The 21,127-nt window shown below is 45.7% G+C and overlaps 1 protein-coding gene across 1 annotated transcript; it reads right to left on the bottom strand.

Moving 5' to 3' along the window:
* Nucleotides 1-18,931: 18,931 nt before the first annotated feature.
* On the bottom strand, nucleotides 18,932-20,724 carry ascl1a (achaete-scute family bHLH transcription factor 1a). The gene is made up of 2 exons (XM_029667194.1): nucleotides 19,958-20,724; nucleotides 18,932-19,805 (listed from the first exon to the last, which is right to left on the bottom strand). Exon 1 carries the CDS (start codon nucleotides 20,558-20,560, stop codon nucleotides 19,976-19,978), a length of 585 nt encoding a protein of 194 aa, XP_029523054.1. The 5' UTR covers nucleotides 20,561-20,724; the 3' UTR covers nucleotides 18,932-19,805; nucleotides 19,958-19,975.
* Nucleotides 20,725-21,127: the final 403 nt, after the last annotated feature.

Here is a 21,127-nt window from a genome sequence, read left to right as displayed (position 1 = left end):
CACCATGGGACCACACAGCCATCATTCTGCTCAGGAAGGAGACGAGTTCTGTCTCCCAGAGATGTACGTACTTTGGTGCAAAAAGTGCATATCAATCTCAGAACAAGAGGAAAAGATCTTGTGAAGATGCTAGAGGAAACAGTTACAAAAGTATCTATATCTGTCACGAACGTCGTCAGGGAAATGACCGGACCAAGGTGCAGTGTGGTGAGCGTGCATTTCTTTTTATTATGAATGTCACCAACAACAACAACAACAACAACAACAACAACAACAACAACAACAACAACACGACCGTGCCGCTTACTAGGGCTATACAGGCCACTAACAAAGTCAACTACCCACAACTAAGGTGGAAAAACAAACTGCCTAAGTATGATTCCCAATCAGAGACAACGATAGACAGCTATCCCTGATTGAGAACCATACCCGGCCAAAACATAGAAACAGAAAACATAGAAATAAAGAAACTAGAATGCCCACCCTAGTCACACCCTGGCCTAACCAAAATAGAGAATAAAAGCCTCTCTATGGCCAGGGCGTGACAATATCCACAGCAAAACAAGTCCTACATCCACATAACCTGAAAGGCCGCTCAGCAAGGAAGAAGCCACTGCTCCAAAACCGCCATAATAAAGCCAGACTACGGTTTGCAACTGCACATGGAGACAAAGATCTTACGTTTTGGAGAAAAAAATAGAACTGTTTGGCCATAATGACCATCGTTATGTTTGGAGGAAAAAGGGGGAGGCTTGCAAGCCGAAGATCACCATCCCAACCGTGAAGAACGGGGGTGGCAGCATCATGTTGTGGGGGTGCTTTGCTGCCGGAGGGACTGGTGCACTTCTCAAAATAGATGGGCAGAACTGAAAAAGCGTGTGCGAGCAAGGAGCCTACAAACCTGACTCAGTTACACCAGCTCTGTCAGGAGGAATGGGCCATAATTCACCCAACTTATTGTGGGAAGCTTGTGGAAGGCTTCCCGATACGTTTGACCCAAGTTAAACTATTTAAAGGCAATGCTACCAAACACTCAATTGTATATGTAAACTTCTTACCCATTGGGAATGTGATGAAAGAAATAAAAGCTGAAAAAAATAATTCTCTCTAATATTATTCTGACATTTCACATTCTTAAAATAAAGTGGTGATCCTAACTGACCTACGACAGGGAATTTTTACTAGGAATGAATGTCAGAAATTGTGAAAAACAGTTTAAATGTATTTGGCTAAGGTGTATGTAAACCTCCAACTGTATTTCCTGACTATAATGTACGGTATTGAGAAATGTTGTTGCAGCCCTTCAGTTATTCAGACTTAACCTTGATTTCGATAAAATAACAGTTATATGCAAACTACTTTCTCTCTTTGAATGATGTTTGTTTTGTTCAGGTTGTGATTCTGTGAGAAAATATGAATCATGCGTTCATGAATGCCTACACGGTGTCAGATCAGCAATCAGGCCGTTTGTCATCTGTCAGCTGGAGTCATTGACAGTGATGTCCAAGTGTGTGTTAAATGAGATGTGACTGGTGGCTTTTCGCCGCCTGCGGAACCGGTGGACGTCTTTGTGGTGACTGAAGAAACCGAACAAAAAGAAGCAAAACAAACGGCAGTAAAAGTGAACCTCCTTGCTCATCATCATCATCACGGCCCCATTGTTCCTCCCTCAATCGCTACTGAATCGCCTCACTCTCATTACAGATTACAGCTTCAGCGGAGTGACTGTCCCCTTTCTCTCGCCTTTCTGTGCCACGGTCCTTCTCTTGATTAACATTTTCTGCTAGGCTTCACACCAAAGGCACAACCTGTGTGCTTTAAAGGCCATCTGAAAAAAAAGCCATCATGCGCTGGAGTGGAATCAGATAAGGCTATCTGGCAGGAGGTTTTAGTGCCTGGGCTTTGTCCCGCTCCTCCACCCGCCTTCGCTTCCTCCCTCAATCTCTCACTCCACTGCACCTTTTGTCCGGCTGATTTCCCGACGGAGTGGCCCCCTCAGTTGCAGACCCCCTGATCTCCCTTCAGCACGGACGTGTGTGTGTGTGTGTGTGTGTGTGTGTGTGTGTGTGTGTGTGTGTGTGTGTGTAAAAGTGAGTGCTTGAGAGGTGCAAGGCAGAGGCCCAGGAAAGAGAGGCAGGCCTAGGATAGAGAAAGAGAGAGAGTGTGGTAGAATAGAGTCCCCATTAGGGGGTTGGAGCACTACCTACCACGGACAGGACTGATGGGACCTGCCTCAGCCCGCCACCATGCTAAAGAGAGGAGACGGGGGATCCATTTACTCTGTCACATAAGCTGTCAATTCACTTCATTGGATTGATCAGTGCACTGATCCAGGCAGTGGAGTGTGTGTGTGTGTCTATTGAAGAGGGTTAGATTGGGGTCTGGGGGCTAGCTAATACCCAGCCCAGATGCTGCTCTGGGACCGAACGTGTGACTCGTGGGTCTCAGCGAAAGCCCCTTCTCGTCACAGATATTTGCAAACAGATGTACACAGCTCCACCGCAGGTTTTGATCAATCAAGCTTTAACAAGTCAAGTTGACTGGATGCGAATGTAATGCTTTGCATGTGAAAGGCGGAGGCTGCTGAAGGCCTGGTTTTGATTAGGCCTAAGCAGATAAATGGCAGATTGAAACGGCCCCCTGCAACCGGGGAGCAACCCAGAGGTCCAGGGGTTTAAGTCAGACTGATATAAACTCTGTTTCTGTTACTTTCTTCTGCTACCCAATGAATAGATCCATTATTCAGTGGACTCTTTCTCATCTCTACTGTATTGAAGTGGAAGCAGCTTAAAGTGCTTTCCCCTTGTCTCCCGTTTCTCTTCTCTCCCCTTCTCTCCCCTTGTCTCCCGTTTCTCTTGTCTCCCCTTGTCTCCCCTTCTCTCCCGTTTCTCTTCTCTCCCCTTCTCTCCCCTTGTCTCCCGTTTCTCTTGTCTCCCCTTGTCTCCCATTTCTCTTCTCTCCCCTTCTCTCCCATTTCTCTTCTCTCCCCTTGTCTCCCGTTTCTCTTGTCTCCCCTTGTCTCCCCTTCTCTCCCGTTTCTCTTCTCTCCCCTTGTCTCCCCTTCTCTTCTCTCCCCTTCTCTCCCCTTGTCTCCCGTTTCTCTTGTCTCCCCTTGTCTCCCCTTCTCTCCCGTTTCTCTTCTCTCCCCTTCTCTCCCCTTGTCTCCCGTTTCTCTTGTCTCCCCTTGTCTCCCATTTCTCTTCTCTCCCCTTCTCTCCCATTTCTCTTCTCTCCCCTTGTTTCTCTTGTCTCCCCTTGTCTCCCCTTCTCTCCCGTTTCTCTTCTCTCCCCTTCTCTCCCCTTGTCTCCCCTTCTCTTCTCTCCCCTTCTCTCCCATTTCTCTACTCTCCCCTTCTCTCCCATTTCTCTTCTCTCCCCTTCTCTCCCCCTGTCTCCCCGTCTCTCCCGTTTCTCTTCTCTCCCTTCTCTCCCATTTCTCTTCTCTCCCCTTCTCTCCCATTTCTCTTCTCTCCCCTTGTTTCTCTTCTCTCCCCTTCTCTCCCCTTCTCTCCCATTTCTCTTCTCTCCCCTTGTCTCCCCTTGTCTCCCCTTGTCTCCCCTTGTCTCCTGTTTCTCTTCTCTCTCCTTCTCTCCCATTTCTCTTCTCTCCCCTTCTCTCCCCTTGTCTCCCCTTCTCTCCCCTTGTCTCCTGTTTCTCTTCTCTCCCCTTCTCTCCCATTTCTCTTCTCTCCCCTTGTCTCCCGTTTCTCTTCTCTCCCCTTCTCTCCCATTTCTCTTCTCTCCCCTTCTCTCCCCTTGTCTCCCCTTCTCTCCCCTTGTCTCCCGTTTCTCTTCTCTCCCCTTCTCTCCCATTTCTCTTCTCTCCCCTTCTCTCCCCTTGTCTCCCCTTCTCTCCCCTTGTCTCCTGTTTCTCTTCTCTCCCCTTCTCTCCCCTTCTCTCCCATTTCTCTTCTCTCCCCCTGTCTCCCCTTCTCTCCCGTTTCTCTTATCTCCCCTTCTCTCCCCTTGTCTCCCCTTCTCTCCCATTTCTCTTCTCTCCCCTTGTCTCCCGTTTCTCTTCTCTCCCGTTTCTCCTATTTCTCTTCTCTCCCCTTCTCTCCAATTTCTCTTCTTCCCCTTCTCTCCCCTTGTCTCCCGCTTCTCTTCTCTCCGCTTCTCTTCTCTCCCGTTTCTCTTCTCTCCCCTTCTCTCCCCTTGTCTCCCCTTCTCTCCCGTTTCTATTCTCTCCCCTTCTCTCCCCTTGTCTCCCCTTCTCTCCCCTTCTCTCCCCCTGTCTCCCCTTCTCTCCCCTGTCTCCCCTTCTCTCCCCTTGTCTCCCCTTCTCTCCCCTTCTCTCCCCTTCTCTCCCCCTGTCTCCCCTTCTCTCCCGTTTCTCTTCTCTCCGCTTCTCTTCTCTCCTGTTTCTCTCCCCTTCTCTCCCCTTGTCTCCCCTTGTCTCCCCTTCTCTTCCCTTCTCTTCCCTTCTCTCCCGTTTCTCTTCTCTCCGCTTCTCTTCTCTCCCGTTTCTCTCCCCTTCTTTCCCCTTCTCTCCCGTTTCTCTCCCCTTCTCTCCCCTTTTCTCCCGTTTCTCTCCCCTACTCTCCCGTTTATCTTCTCTCCGCTTCTCTTCTCTCCCGTTTCTCCTTTCTGCTGCTTTCTCTTCTCCTCCTCCAGATTTGCTTTCTGAAATTGACGTGGATGTGTGATTAGCGATCATAGCAAACAAGCTGTAGGCCCTTCAGTTGCTATCTGAAATGTTGACCACTGTAGACTGGCGTCCTCACCATCCGTATATATCATCTCTAAAACGTGTACTACATGCTCAAACCCTTGTACTTGTATTAAACGTTTCCCCTAAAGTGAGTTATGATGCCTGTTTCTCTTAGTTAAACAATACATTGACCTCAGCCTACCCCAGGTTTGTAAAAACTCCTCTCTCTCTACACACACGAAGATTTAGCAGCCAAGTGCCACAGGAGGCCCCAGAGTGTGCTGCCTGCCCGGCTGGGAACCCCAGTGGACACACTGGCCCTTATTGCCCCCCCACTCACCACCAGAGGGATGCTGCTGGCCTCACATTGATAAAGACCAGACTCTCTCACACACACATACACATACATACACCTGAAGCCTGGCATACTGTATATCTAGATATTATTAGAAAATGTCAAAATGCTCACAGATGTTTCGTGATCAGTATGAAATAAGATATAAACCCAGTTTGAGATAACATTAAGTTTATATTTCAGTTTGGTGATGTGTGAGGATTTGTAAGCAGTGGATTTGAATTGAACACTATAGCAGAGGGTTGTGTGTGGCTTCTCTTCCCGCCAGAGAGCCTGTTAAACACAGAGGTTTGTATTTACTCTCTTTTTCCCTCTTCTCCTCTTCCTTTCTTTCTTGCAGTCGACTTCTTGGCAAAGTATTGCATTTTCAGCCAGGAGAAGCTGGCAGAATACAAAAGGGCTTTTGAAGCGGTAAGTGAAAGGGGATTTAAACCCTCTCTGTTCACACTATGCCTCAGATACACTCCCTCTTTCTTCCTTGTTTTCTGTCTCTCTCTTTTTCTAGTTCTTACTCTCTCCTTTTCACTCTTCCTGTCTCTCTCTTTCTCTCCTTGTTACTCTCCCTCCTTTTCACTCTTCCTGTCTCTATCTTTCTGTAGTTTTTACTCTCCCCCCTTTTCACTCTGCCTGTCTCTCTCTTTCTGTAGGCACCCTCATTTGTTGACTTCTGTGATCGAAAAAGCCTTGGTTTCATGCATGTCAACATCAGAAGCCTCCTCCCTAAGTTTGTTTTACCCACTGCTTTAGCACACTCTGCTAACCCTGATGTCCTTGCCCTGTCTGAATCCTGGCTTAGGAAGGCCACCAAAAATTCTGAGATTTCCATACCCAACTATAACACTTTCCGTCAAGATAGAACTGCCAAAGGGGGAGGAGTTGCAATCTACTGCAGAGATAGCCTGCAGAGTTCTGTCATACTTTCCAGGTCTATGCCCAAACAGTTCGAACTTCTCATTTTAAAAATGAATCTCTCCAGAAATAAGTCTCTCACTGTTGCCGCCTGCTACCGACCCCCCTCAGCTCCCAGCTGTGCCCTGGTCACCATCTGTGAATTGATCGCCCCCCATCTAGCTTCAGAGTTTGTTCTGTTAGGTGACCTAAACTGGGATATGCTTAACACCCCGGCAGTCCTACAATCTAAGCTAGATGCCCTCAATCTCACACAAATCATCAAGGAACCCACCAGGTACAACCCTAAATCCGTAAACATGGGTACCCTAATTGACATTATCCTGACCAACTTGCCCTCCAAATACACCTCTGCTGTCTTCAATCAGGATCTCAGCGATCACTGCCTCACTGCCTGTATCCGCTACGGGTCCGCGGTCAAACGACCACCCCTCATCACTGTCAAACGCTCCCTAAAACACTTCTGCGAGCAGGCCTTTCTAATCGACCTGGCCCGGGTATCCTGGAAGGATATTGACCTCATCCCGTCAGTTGAGGATGCCTGGTCATTCTTTAAAAGTAACTTCCTCACCATCTTAGACAAGCATGCCTGCAAAAAATGCAGAACTAAGAACAGATATAGCCCTTGGTTCACTCCAGACCTGACTGCCCTCGACCAGCACAAAAACATCCTGTGGCGGACTACAATGGCATCAAATAATCCCCGCGATATGCAACTGTTCAGGGAAGTCAGGAACCAATACATGCAGTCAGTCAGGAAAGCAAAGGCCAGCTTTTTCAAGCAGAAATTTGCATCCTGTAGCTCTAACTCCAAAAAGTTCTGGGACACTGTACAGTCCATGGAGAACAAGAGCACCTCCTCCCAGCTGGCCGTGCCTTCCTCCTGGCTACTCCAACCTCGGCCAACAGCTCCGCCCCCCTCCCCCGCAGCTACTCACCCACGCCTCCCCAGCTTCTCCTTTACCCAAATCCAGATAGCACATGTTCTGAAAGAGCTGCAAAACCTGGACCCATACAAATCAGCTGGGATTGACAATCTGGACCCTCTATTTCTGAAACTGTCCGCCGCCATTGTCGCAACCCCTATTACCAGCCTGTTCAACCCCTATTACCAGCCTGTTCAACCCCTATTACCAGCCTGTTCAACCCCTATTACCAGCCTGTTCAACCCCTATTACCAGCCTGTTCAACCCTTATTACCAGCCTGTTCAACCCTTATTACCAGCCTGTTCAACCCCTATTACCAGCCTGTTCAACCCCTATTACCAGCCTGTTCAACCCCTATTACCAGCCTGTTCAACCCCTATTACCAGCCTGTTCAACCCCTATTACCAGCCTGTTCAACCCTTATTACCAGCCTGTTCAACCCTTATTACCAGCCTGTTCAACCCCTATTACCAGCCTGTTCAACCCCTATTACCAGCCTGTTCAACCCCTATTACCAGCCTGTTCAACCCCTATTACCAGCCTGTTCAACCCCTATTACCAGCCTGTTCAACCCCTATTACCAGCCTGTTCAACCCTTATTACCAGCCTGTTCAACCCCTATTACCAGCCTGTTCAACCCCTATTACCAGCCTGTTCAACCTCTCCTTCGTATCATCTGAGATCCCCAAGGATTGGAAAGCTGCCCCGGTCATCCCCCTCTTCAAAGGGGGAGACACCTTGGAGCCAAACTGTTACAGACCTATATCCATCCTGCCCCGACTATCTAAGGTCTTCGAAAGCCAAGTTAACAAACAGATCACTGACCATCTCGAATCCCACCGTACCTTCTCCGCTGTGCAATCCGGTTTCCGAGCCGGTCACGGGTGCACCTCTAAACAATATCATAACCGCCATCGATAAAAGACAGTACTGTGCAGCAGTCTTCATCGACCTGGCCAAGGCTTTCGACTCTGTCAATCACCATATTCTTATCGGCAGACTCAGTAGCCTCGGTTTTTCTAATGACTGCCTAGCCTGGTTCACCAACTACTTTGCAGACAGAGTTCAGTGTGTCAAATCGGAGGGCATGTTGTCCGGTCCTCTGGCAGTCTCTATGGGGGTACCACAGGGTTCAACTCTCGGGCCAACTATTTTCTCTGTATATATCAATGGTGTTGCTCTTGCTGCGGGCGATTCCCTAATCCACCTCTACGCAGACGACACCATTCTGTATACTTCTGGCCCTTCCTTGGACACTGTACTATTTAACCTCCAAACGAGCTTCAATGCCATACAACACTCCTTCCATGGCCTCCAACTGCTCTTAAACGCTAGTAAAACCAAATGCATGCTTTTCAACCGTTCGCTGCCTGCACCCGCACGCCCGACTAGCATCACCACCCTGGATGGTTCCGAACTAGAATATGTGGACATCTATAAGTACCTAGGTGTCTGGCTAGACTACAAACTCTCCTTCCAGACTCATATCAAACATCTCCAATCCAAAATCAAATCAAGAGTCGGCTTTATATTTCGCAACAAAGCCTCCTTTACTCACGCCGCAAAACTTACCCTAGTAAAACTGGCTATCCTACCGATCCTCGACTTCGGCGATGTCATCTACAAAATAGCTTCCAATACTCTACTCAGCAAACTGGATGCAGTTTATCACAGTGCCATCCGTTTGGTTACTAAAGCACCTTATACAACCCACCACTGCGACCTGTATGCTCTAGTCGGCTGGCACTCGCTACATGTTCGTCGCCAGACCCACTGGCTCCAGGTCATCTACAAGTCTATGCTAGGTAAAGCTCCGCCTTATCTCAGTTCACTGGTCACGATGGCAACACCCACCCATAGCACGCGCTCCAGCAGGTGTATCTCACTGATCATCCCTAAAGCCAAAACCTAATTTGGCCGCCTTTCCTTCCAGTTCTCTGCTGCCTGCGACTGGAACGAATTGCAAAAATCTCTGAAGTAAGTTTTATCTCCCTCACCAACTTTAAACATCTGCTATCTGAGCAGCTAACCGATCGCTGCAGCTGTACATAGTCCATCGGTATATAGCCCACCCAATTTACCTACCTCATCCCCATACTGTTTTTATTTGATTTACTTTTCTGCTTTTTTGCACACCAATATCTCTACCTGCACATGTTCATCTGATCATTTATCACTCCAGTGTTAATCTGCTAAATTGTAATTATTCGCTCCTATGGCCTATTTATTGCCTACCTCCTCATGCCTTTTGCACACAATGTATATAGATTATTTTTTTCTACTATGTTATTGACTTGTTTATTGTTTACTCCATGTGTAACTCTGTGTTGTTGTCTGTTCACACTGCTATGCTTTATCTTGGCCAGGTCGCAGTTGCAAATGAGAACTTGTTCTCAACTAGCCTACCTGGTTAAATAAAGGTGAAATAAAATAAAACATTACAAAAGTAGTTCTAACTCTCTCTGTGGTTCTTACTCTCTCTCTCCTTTTCACTCTTCCTGTCTCTCTCTTTCTCTAGTTCTTACTCTCTCTCTCCTTTTCACTCTTCCTGTCTCTCTCTTTCTCTAGTTCTTACTCTCTCTCTCCTTTTCACTCTTCCTGTCTCTCTCTTTCTCTAGTTCTTACTCTCTCTCTCCACTTCACTCTTCCTGTCTCTCGTGATCCTAACTGCTATCCTGCTTACATGATGATGTTGTTGTTGATTATGATCATGTTCATGATGATCCCTTCAGGTTGTCATCGATGCTGATGGTTACATCTCCTGCCTGTAAGTGCTGATGGCACTAAAGAAGGTTATTCCTCCAGAGCTGCCCTCTGATGAAGACGAGATATACGTCTACAGGGTGAATACACACACACACAACACCTTCCGTATCACTTTGACCATGATGGTTTTTCTCTCAGATCCTGGAGATGGTGGATTTCAGGGTAACAGATGGACTTACAGACCTGAGGCTCTCTGCTGTGATTGCGAGCCTGGCGCAGAAAATAGCTACCATGGAGTAAGTAGTCCAAGTCACTAATCCAACTCCCTTTTCACGATGAAGTCGGAAGAGGTGTCACTGACCACCCCACCATAAATAAGAATAATAGTATGTCTGTCCACTGTGTATGCATCGGTATGTCTGTCCACTGTGTATGCCTCAGTGCGTGTGTACTGTTTTGAATGTGTTTGTGTATGCCTGTGAATATATTAAGACTACAACACGCCTAGTCAGGCCATTAAATCTGACCCGGGCAGTCATGATCCCAATACAGAACCCCCTCACACTGATTAGAGTTTGGGGCCTCTGTCACTACATTATGTCCCATATGCCACAGATTCCCACACACTGCACGTTTCTCCCTGGCCGTGGTTTATGGCTGAGTACTAAGTACTGTGAACAGGGCCCGCCTGAAGCTCCAGGGGTCTCCGGGGGTCAGGGGCTGCTCAGGGAGACACAGTCCAGTGTGAGAGCTCCCTCTCAGGGTGGATGCGGCCAGGGTCATGGGTCCCCTGATTTACGGCGGGCCCTTTGTGCTGCCCGGTGAAGAGGAGAAGAGGTTCCTACTCAATCCCATCTATGACTATAGACTGTCTGACTTCTCCATAAATGGAGAGGGACTAACTGGGGTGTTTAGTCTGGGAAGAAGTAATTGTGATCGTGATTCATTTTAACGCCCTGTGCATGGAAATGGTACTCTTTTCAGGGATCTTGTAAATGGTTCCTGGATATTTCTAACAGGGACCATGCCCAATCATTAACATCTCAGATAATACTGGCATATAATACTTCCAGAGTTTCCTAAACCGCCGATTTTCATCTGTAGGTCGTTAGATGGAAGTACAAGCTTCAAGACAAAGATTAGTCATCTTAATACCCTTCCCTAAAAAAACAATAGCGTCAGTCTCTCATCTGGCCCTAGCTGAACTAAATTGATCCTGTTACCTGCTCTAATCCTGTTGACTTTAGTCCTAGCGTAAAACTAATCTGTAACGGTACCCGAAAGATTCTACTCTCTGGTTGCCTTTGAGGATTGACCAGCATGAGTATACCAAATAATGATGTACCATGCCCTTATTTCCCCCTTCCCCCGCAATTCCCTTTATATCCTTCGCAATGTCACTCTACTATTCAATCTAGTTCTCCCCTCTGTGCCTCAGTATCTTTCGCTCTCTCGCTCTCTCTCAATGTCTCTCGCTCTCTCAATGTCTTTCTTTCTCTCTCTCTCTATCTCTCTCAATGTCTCTCCCTCTCTCTCTGGCGTGTTGCCCCCTGACTCAGTCCATCTGTCCCTGTATAACACTGTGCTTCTCAGCCTGCCTTGTACATTGCTATTCCCTCAGGGCAGGTCACATGACCTGAGAGACACATTTCCATACAGCAGCAGCCCATCAGAGCCAGGGTTGCATTCCCTTACAGGACACCAGTGGACCCCCCCCCCCCCCCCCCCCGAACCTGGAAGATCTGTAGTAGAATGTCACTCCTAGTAGTCTTTCCTCACTCTGACCTGTGTGTGTGTGTCACTTCTGAGTCCCTCCAAATGCATTCTCCTCTTCTTCTCCCTCAGACATGCTTTTATTAATTCTCTCCTTCCTTCACACTGCATTCAGACCAACTGTGGCCTGCTCAAATCCCCCTCTTCCAAAAACAAGTCTCAATTTCTCCATGTCACTCGATTTTAACTGGGTCAGCATGCATTTGCGTTCCAACACTGACCCCCAACCTCATCATGCCCCTGCCCCCCTAATGGAGGACTGACCAAAATGTTGGACATTACGTAAGTACGAAGTCTGCTGGGTTGTCCATGGCAGGGTGCCGTAGGAGGGCCAACAAAAGAAGTGGGTTAGGCTGCTATTATCCTCACTGGTCCTTCCCGGACCCATGTTTAGGGCGGCCATTATCATGACTGTCCTTCCCTGCACTGTCGTTTGGGCTCTTTTACGGCAAACCAAGTGCAATTAATGATCATTAGCTGCCCTGTCTCCTCTCGTTCCCATCAAGCCCCTCCCGTCTTGGCCCCGGTTGGGGAAGTGGGCCAATCGCAGAGCTGTGAGCACTCAGGCGTGCGCTCAACTCGGTGGCAGAGTGCTGATTCCATTCTTTCCCACTAACAGGCCATTCAGCGCGTGGGCCTGGCCGGGGAGGGACAAGGGCTCATTAGCACGGGGGGCTCGTTAGAGACCGGGGGACGGCCGTCGCTGTGCCACACGCTGGACAGGAGAGGTCTGTCCCAACACAATCTTCCGTGTCTCTGTCTAATTATTTGAACGGGGACTAGATTGTGTCGGTCAGCGAGTGGTCATATTGCACCAGAGCGTGCCCTGATCCCGGTCTCTCCCTCCTCTTCCTCTAATCTACCTCCACTGAACCCCCCAACCCTACTACCCCTCACCACCCACTCACTGTCTCCATCCAGAGCAGTTTTATCCGTTATCTGTGGCGGGATGTCCCCTTATCCATGGTCATTGTTTTGAGGACAGGCCACTGTGAGCAACCACAATGGGCTCAGAACACTTTACCATCACGTCTCCCCAAACAGCGTCACATGGGAGAGCCCCGCCAAAAAACACGTCGTCCGGGTTTGGCCGGGGTAGGCCGTCATTGTAAATAAGAATTTGTTCTTAATTGACTTACCTAGTTAAATACTTTTTTTTAAATAAACACGGATTCAAAGAACCGGGTAGGTTTTCCAATGCCTCGAGTAAGTAAAAAAACTAAACAGACATTGAATATCTCTTTGAGCATGGTGAAGTTATTAATTACACTTTGGATGGTTTATCAGTACACCCAGTCACTGCAAAGTTACAGGCGTCCATCCTAACTCAGTTGCCGGAGAGTAAGGAAACCGTTTAGGAATGTCATCATGCGGTCAATGGTGACTTTAAAACAGTTACAGAGTTTAATGGCTGTGATAGGAGAAAACTGAGGATAAATCAACAACATTGTAGTTACTCCACAAAACGAACCAAATTGACAGAGTGAAAAAAAAGGAAGTCTGTACAGAATAAAAATATTACAAAACATGCATCCTGTTTACAACAAGGCACTAAAGTAATACTGCAAAAAATGTGACGAAGCAATTAACTTTTTGTCCTGAATACAAAGTGTTATGGTTGGGGAAAATCCAATACAGTACATTACTGAGTACCACTTCCTATTTTCAAGCATAGGGGTGGCTGCATTGGGTTATGGGTATTCTTGTAATCATTAAGGACTGGGGAGTTTTTCAGTAAAGAAAAAACACAGAATGGAGCTAAGCACAGGCATAATCCTAGAGGAAAACCTGTTTCAGTCTGCTTTCCATCAGACACTGGGAGATTAATTTACCTTTCAGCAGGACAATAACGTAAATCAGAGTTTCCCAAACTCAGTCGTGGGGCCCCCCATGGGTACACTTTTAGTTTTTTGCCCTAGCACTACACAGCTGATTCAAATAATCAAAGCTTGATGATGAGTTGGCTATTTGAATCAGTTGTGTAGTGCTAGGGCAAAACATTTAACTTGCACCCAGCGGGGGCCCCAGAACCAAGTTTGGAAAACCCTGACCTAAAACACAAGGCCAAATCTACACTTGAGTTGCTTACCAAGACAACATTGAATTTTACTCGTGGCCGAGTTACAGTTTTGACTTAAGTCTGCTGGAAAGTCTATGTCAAGACCTGAACATGGTTGTCTAGAAATGATCAACAACCAATTTGACAGAGCTTGAAGAATTCTGAAAAGAATAATGGGTAAATGTTGCACATCCAGGTATGGAAAGCTCTTATAGACATACCCAGAAAGACTCATAGCTGTAATTACTGCCAAAGGTGATTCTAACATGTATTGACTACTTACATTACTGAGTAATTTGTGTAGATTGCTGACAAAAAAAATGTCAATGAAATCCATTTTAATCCCACTTTCTGAATGCACTATTCATGTGGTAATAATATTCAATATAATTCAGGTAGTTTGCTTACTCCCTAACTGTAAAGCCCATCTTTACCATGTACAGTATAGTTTAGCATTTACCATAATCACTCTCATGAAGGTATTTTCATGCTTACATCACAATCTCTTCCAACCTGCGGTACCTCTCCCTCTTTCATGGCCCCGGGAGGGTAATTACAGTGAAATAAAGACTTGGTAAACACTTTGAAGGGCATTTCAAATGAAATCTTAGTAAAACTAGCTTTTTCCAGAAGGACCAAGTGCATCTATAGAAAGAGAGAGAGAGAGAGAGGCTCCTTTTCGCTTTCATGGATTGCGGGGCCTTAATCTCGTTAAAGTGCCCAGCGGTGTACCTCCCGCGCCGCTCCGCCCCTCCCTCCCTTTAATCAGCCCTGAGACACACTACCACTCATCTCAGATGGACCAGGGTTATAGGATGGCCATTCACAAGAGGCAAGGCAGCCCGTCACATTCAAATGGGGAGGGCAGGCCGACGGGGCTGCTGAAAGGCACATAGGGAACATGAAAGCATGTGGCCATGGGTGTGGAAACTGAGCCTGGTCTAGGTGGAGGAAGGCTTTGTAATTATAGAGCTGGTGGTAGGGATAAGGTTATTAACTGGGCTGCAGGAGCTGGAGGGTAGAAGTGGGCTGATTGCCAGAGGATTATACCCCCTCCCCCCAATTATTACCTAGAATGCATTTAACTGTGCAAACAGGTGCACTCATACAAGACTAGAAACAGGCCGATGTAACATGAGGCGCTAGAAGAGGCACACACCGACCGACACACACATATACGAGACACACACGCACACCTCTGCCCTGTCTAAACCAAGTCCACACCATTGCATATTGAAAGGGCCTCTCTTTTTTTCCACCATGGTGTTTGTCCCTCCACAGCAGCTGTTCCTGTTCCTGCTGGAGGTGCAGACAGGGGGTGCTGTGGCCCAGCAGGGCTGTATCAGCGCAGAGCAGCTCCTGGTGGACCTAAAGGCCGGGGGCATCCGACCAGAACAAGAAGAAGCCATCAAACAGGAGCTCCGATACATCAGCTCCCTGGACCTGCTGGACTTCCTGGCGTACCAGCCCCTCTTTGTCCTAATCCACAACTCGGTCATCGCCAACCCACTGGATGACTCCAGCAACCTGTGTTGTCATTGGCTACACAGGCTTGATCCCTATTTGTCATTAGCTACCACACACTGTGGCAACAGGGTTCCAGGGTTCTCTTTCTAAAATGCTAGCTAATGCACTTAAAGCTGTTTTTTAGATGTTTTTTTTCGGGGGGGGGTGGGGGGCACATTTCATGTAACAAGGTCGACATTCTGAGACATTTCTTCAAAAGGGCTTTGGAGACACCCTTTGGAATATGCATTGATAAATAGCCTACTGAAGGTGGACATCTAAGCTTGAGAAGGGTGCTGTCTATGGTACTGAAATATGCAGGGCTTTTCAGTTGCGGTTCATGCTGAATCAGTAATGCACTGAATAGGGACATAACACGTTTAGACTCCAGTTAGACAAGGGATACACAATTGATGCTCATGGGGGGGGGGTCCTAAAATGCAAGATGCAGGTGCAACTTCAAACTTTTGCACAAATTAAGCATTGATTTAATGCATGATTTATGCCAAACCTTTGTGCGGGTTCTCCACCGCTTTAGTAACTGAGTAATGTGGCATTATGAAAATAAAATAAATGAAGCATGACCTAACCTAAATCCTCCTATGTGTTTTCAATCATCTCCCTCAGCTTCAAGTGAGAGGGTCCGGCAAGAAATTACAAATTAGATATAGCAGTTCTTTCTTTAATTTCTCTCAGGCTTGACAGAGTCGGGGAGGAAAGCATTAACGCACTCTGACAGGCGGTCACGGAATTGTTCGGACCATTCATTGCTGTTTTCGAGTAACTGTGTCATAGAAATTCTATAATGCCTAATAAGGGTACTAAAGAGAGCTATACATATTACCTGTCGTTTTTGTGTCTTGTGCCCTTCTTGGTAAGCTCTATTTTTATTTCATCTTTATTGTAACCCTTTCCTGCAGTCAAATGATCAAATCGCCCGCTAGAGCAATCCTGGGTGTAATGTTATTTTTTTCATAATTAATAAACATTTTCTGTTTTTTACGCCGAGAATTCGGTGTTTCTATGTCAAACGGTTTTGTTATATTTCAGTCTTCTGTGATGTATAATGTTGGGATGCAAAGTCAAAATGTAATACATTTTCGCTGACGCTTTTCATCTGAAAGCGTTAATGTTTTCAGTTGCCAATTTTTTTATTTGTGGTTTAAGCCCATAACCGTGTGTGAAGTGTATACTTTTGTTTCAAAGTACAGTAGATTTGTTTAAGACTACCAAGAAAGACTGTGTGACCCTGACTTAGCCCACTGCAGTAAAAGGTTAACAGGGAGTTCCATTGAGACCAAGGTTTATTTACCAAGCAAGCCCAGCATATACACAATTTAAAATATAATACAAATAGGCCTATACAAAATGACAAACACATTCAAGCAAAACAATCACATTCCTCAGCAAAGAGGTCCCCAATCAACAATTTCAACGAGAGGCACCACACATCCGGGAACTCTATAGATTGTTCCATACATAGGGTGCTAACAAACTAAAAGCAGAGACCGAAGGGATTTCCAGAGTAAGCCATCCCTGAGACCAGGTATGATACTGTAATTCGTATCTCTAAAAGTGATTAATTATGCTAGGTACGGCCAGAGTTTTTGAAAATAGCGCAATGAATCGACCAATATGACTTCAAAGAGGGCCAGCCTACTTTTTGGTAAAGAAGGCAGTGATGTGTATTGAACCTGCCGCCAGTAATAAAACGAAGTGCGCTATGGTAAACTGCATTTAACGGCGTTAATGAAGTGGCTGCTGCATTCATATAGATGTCACCATAGTCTAGGAACGGTAGGAACGTCGATAAAATGATCTGCGTTCTACAATTAAGCGAGAGGCAGGGCCTATTTCTATAGTAGAAGCCCATTTTTATTCTCAGCTTCCTCACTAAATCATCAATATGCTTTTTAAAAGACAGCCCGTCGTCTATCGAGATGCCCAGATATGTGCATGCAGGGACACAGTCGATGTTAGCACAATCTAAAGTACATGTGCTCTAAAAACATATAATTAAATACTAGTTTGAGGTCAATAAAGGTTTTCTGTAAGTCAATGAAGGCAGATTGATGATCAGATAGAGCCATGTCAACAGAAATGGCAGCAGAACACACAACTGTATGCCCGCGCACACAAGTGAAGGTAAAAACATTTTTTTTACAGACAAACCAATATTGTTTCTGTACTGTAGTTAGTAAAATGTACAGGACCCAAAATCAAACCTTGTATAACACCTTTCCTAATATCAAGGAAAGCTGACTTAACACCATCAGAAAATACACGTTGTGTCCTGTCTATAAAGAACTTGGTCCCAGCAATAGATTTCAAATCAGTATTTGTCCCTCTAGAGAGTTAGATAATGGTGCATTATACACAATGCACAGGCTTGATGTAATAGTAGGCTCCACTCAAATAATATGTAGGCCTAGTAGCCACGCCTTAGAATATATTCTTATATGACTACCATTTTACCGAATAAATCATTAATGAAGCATCAGCTATGATGTTTATCTTGGTGTCAAGGAATTGTATTGTGGTAACATCACAAGTTCATTACTGCTGAGCAATAACCCTTTCAGCTAGAGATAGTGGTGAACAATACCTGGCACTCTTTGACGATATTCCCTCTGGCAGCTGCACGCAACAAATGGTTTAAATTCAGCCAAACTGTTTTTTTTTCTTCCCAAGGACATTTGTTGAGTGCTAGTCGCGCGCTGCTGTAGGAAAGGCACACGCCGTCAGCCAATTCAATGCGCGGTCTCCACTCCACCACCAGACAACCGCATTCACTCATTAAACCAGGCACGCGCCTCGAAGCAAACGCGTCCCTACCTGTCAAACTCGATGCTTCTTGGCCTCGGGGAATAGATAGGTACCTGAACTAAACATATTTTCATCTAAAATATTTAATCAGTCTCTGTTTCATTGATTAAATCTTATGAACCAAGGCAAACAAGACCACCAACTGTCAACTTTTGTAATCAATATAATCAAACAACTACAAATGATTCCCTTCCCCTTGATTATGCTTATTGTGAGTTTCAATATATAGCCTACAGTTACGGTCAAATATACTGTCACCGTAGCACTTTACAGAGTGAAATGGAGCAGAATGTTATGGGCGCTCTTTGCAAAACTGTTTGAATGTCTATTTGTACACTGTAGGCACCTGCAACTTACCACAGGTGAGATCATTTACATGTAGGCTAAACAAGAATAACGTTTTAAGCTTTGCGTTTTTTCTTGTCATCGCAATTAACTTTATTTTCAGAGCTTAAACCCCTACAGTTCTATATGATTCAGAATCCTAATGTTGATGGTTTGCCAACGAAATAAGTATGTTTAAATTAGAAATATGATTGTTTGTTTTACAGAATTGCACAATATATTAGAGGTTCCAAAAACATAGTAAACTGATATAATTCAGTTATTTATACCGTTTCGTTTACTAAAGTTGTTTTTTTAGAGTTTATTGTAATGGATTTGACAAAGAGGATGGCATAGACGGACTGACGGAGTCATTGTCACAACTGGGACTTTTTCAAGTGCTATTTTGGGATGCTGGGCTTAGCTACATATTTTTCTCACTCTGATATGCACGCGCTTGCGCGCTTCAGCATTGAGCTGGTGCACAACAGAATTGACATGCAGCATGAACGCTCCAATATTCATGACACGTCTCCGCTAGCCTAAAGCCAGGCAAGACGTATTATCCCCCCATTAAGTATCCTCGGGCTAGAAACAGGGCTATTGGATTCTTGAGGATTCGAATTTGCTATTGTTATATTACTCTATTTGTATGTTAATAACTTATATTACAGGATGTACCGTTTTTTACGCAAATGGAGCCTCGCATAAAATGTGTTCGTTGGTGGAAGTGTGCGTAAAATGGGTAATATTTGTATAAAAAAATGTAACAGAAATATATTTCATTCCCCCCTCTCCTATATCCTTTCTCCCATTCCATCTCCAGTCAAAACACACTGTAACTAAAAGTGAATGTAAAATGCAAACGTAAAAAAGTCTGAGGTACAAAAGGAAATACTAGAAAAAAATTTATTATGAGACTAGAGTGTAGAAAATATGGTTATAGGCTTTTCTCTTTTCAACCAACATGATATAAGTAAAGGCAGTGTGGAGCTGGCAGTATAGCAATAGACAATGAATCGCCATTGTGCTCTGTTTGGACAATAGCTGCATAACCTTTGATCATCGTGAACTCCATGTACAATAACATGTATTTCCTATTAAATAAGACACATTGGTGCTAAATTCAAACGTCGGAGTGTCAAACCCCTTCTTGAAACCTCATTAATCAATGACCATACACAGAATAGCCAGCTGCAGAGCATCATACAAGTCTAAAATAGGCAAGAGGTAAGAGCAACGTATCAATATAAATATATACAAAAGAAAACATCTAAAAACAATCTCTTTACATACAAAAATATCTTGATATATTTCAAAAACATGTTTGATATAGAATTTCATATAATAAAATCCGCACATTGGAAGCATTTTAGAACTAAATGTCACATGAGTTTACAAAGAAGGGTTGATGTTCTTTGATTGGATTAAGCATAGTTTGAGAACAACATTTTAAATTATGCTTTGTGTGCTGTTGTAAAATCACTTTTGAAATGTTGTTTTCGTGGGCGAATGTGCTGGAAGGTTGGATTCCCACGCTGTCAGACATGGAGAGCCCGTTTTCTTTTTAGTCCTTTGGCGTTTTTGCTCAACACTGGCCTGCATGTCCGCAGTTTCTCTGGTTTCAAGGCGGTTCCTTTAGGTGGACTGGGTCGTGGACGACCGGAGCAGAACGCCAGCTCAGTGCGTCTTGTTCTAGAGGGCGCGAGCTCCTCTGTAATCCTCCCGAGCCATGCTGAGAGCTTACATCATTCAATTGATCCATATTCCTATAGTAACGAACAAGAAAAGGGGGTAAGACATTAGTTCAGTTATTTTCAATTGATCTTGAAAACCTAATAATGCAAATATTTATTATAACAAAGCATAATACAGTACTTGTAGAATATGAATGATAGGCCTGTTATAAAAACATTTTTACCTTATAGGATACAGTTTCTCAGAACCAGTTAGTGAAGTCCAGGAGTTCCTGCTCCTCGGGGCTGAGAGGGTCGTAGGACCCCTCGTCGGACGAGTAGGAGGACACTGGAGAGCCTGCCATGGAGTTCATCTCGTTGGGGTAGTTGTTGGGCGACAGGACCCCGGACTGAAATGCTGCGCTCACGGCGTCGTGCTCATCCAAAAGTTGTTGTAGTGCGCGAATGTACTCCACCGCCGACCGTAACGTTTCCACTTTGCTCATCTTCTTGTTGGCCGCGCCATTGGGGACGTGTTCCCGGAGAGTGGCGAAGCCGTTGTTGACAAGTTTCACTCTGTTGCGCTCCCTCTCGTTCCGCCGCGCCACAGTGTGCGGCTGCTGCTGCGGCAGGCTGTACCCAAAGCCGGCAAAGTTCAGCCTCCTCTTGCATCTTAGCAGCTCGGGCGAGGATGAGCGCTGTCTCTTCACCTTGGATGCTGACTTGCCGCTCCCTTGGCTGCTGGTAGGGCTGAGCTGGATACTCTGCGCTGCGGCAGCAAAGAAGCAGGAGGGCGGCATGAACTGCTGCTGGCTCACATTTATTTCCATCTTGGCTGTGATGTCCATTGGCACGTATTGAAAAATAAAATATAAGAGCTGCAGAGAATCTCAGAGTTCTTCTTTGGATTGATCGGTAGCAGTTGCGTCCTGCTCGTGGCGTTCACGTGTGGCTTAATGCTCACTTTAGCCGTGTTTAATGGGCGGTCTTGTGGGCTTCTGCCTCGCACACTCCTCAGTCTGAACTGAGTCCTGAGAAAGGCTAGTAGCGAGGCTTATACACTGGCAGCCCCACGCGCTGGACCTGACCACGCCTCCTCCTCGTGCTAGTTGTATTCACCTTGGCTCCTGTGCTGTTGCAATGCGTACGCCGGTCGCGTGCCACTTGAACCACTGAACAAACAGTCACCAAAGCACAACTGGTTGCAGCATGCCGACTTGTTCCAGATGTCTTGAGAGTTTTGAGCACTAATAGAATGTTAGTTTTCTTTCAACTCTGCTTTGAAAATCTAGCACCGGATCGCATGATTACGCGCAAAGGTTCCAAAATGCTCCTCATATAAAATGCATAAAAATAGAGCGTCTTTGGTTCAGAAATGGGACCTTATATAATATATATATTGAATTGTTTCATGG

This window comes from Oncorhynchus nerka, linkage group LG8 (assembly GCF_034236695.1).
Source record: "Oncorhynchus nerka isolate Pitt River linkage group LG8, Oner_Uvic_2.0, whole genome shotgun sequence".
NCBI classification, from domain to species: Eukaryota; Metazoa; Chordata; class Actinopteri; order Salmoniformes; family Salmonidae; genus Oncorhynchus; species Oncorhynchus nerka.
The sequence above is the reverse complement of the archived record's forward strand: the minus strand, read 5'-3'. Positions and strand labels throughout refer to the sequence as shown.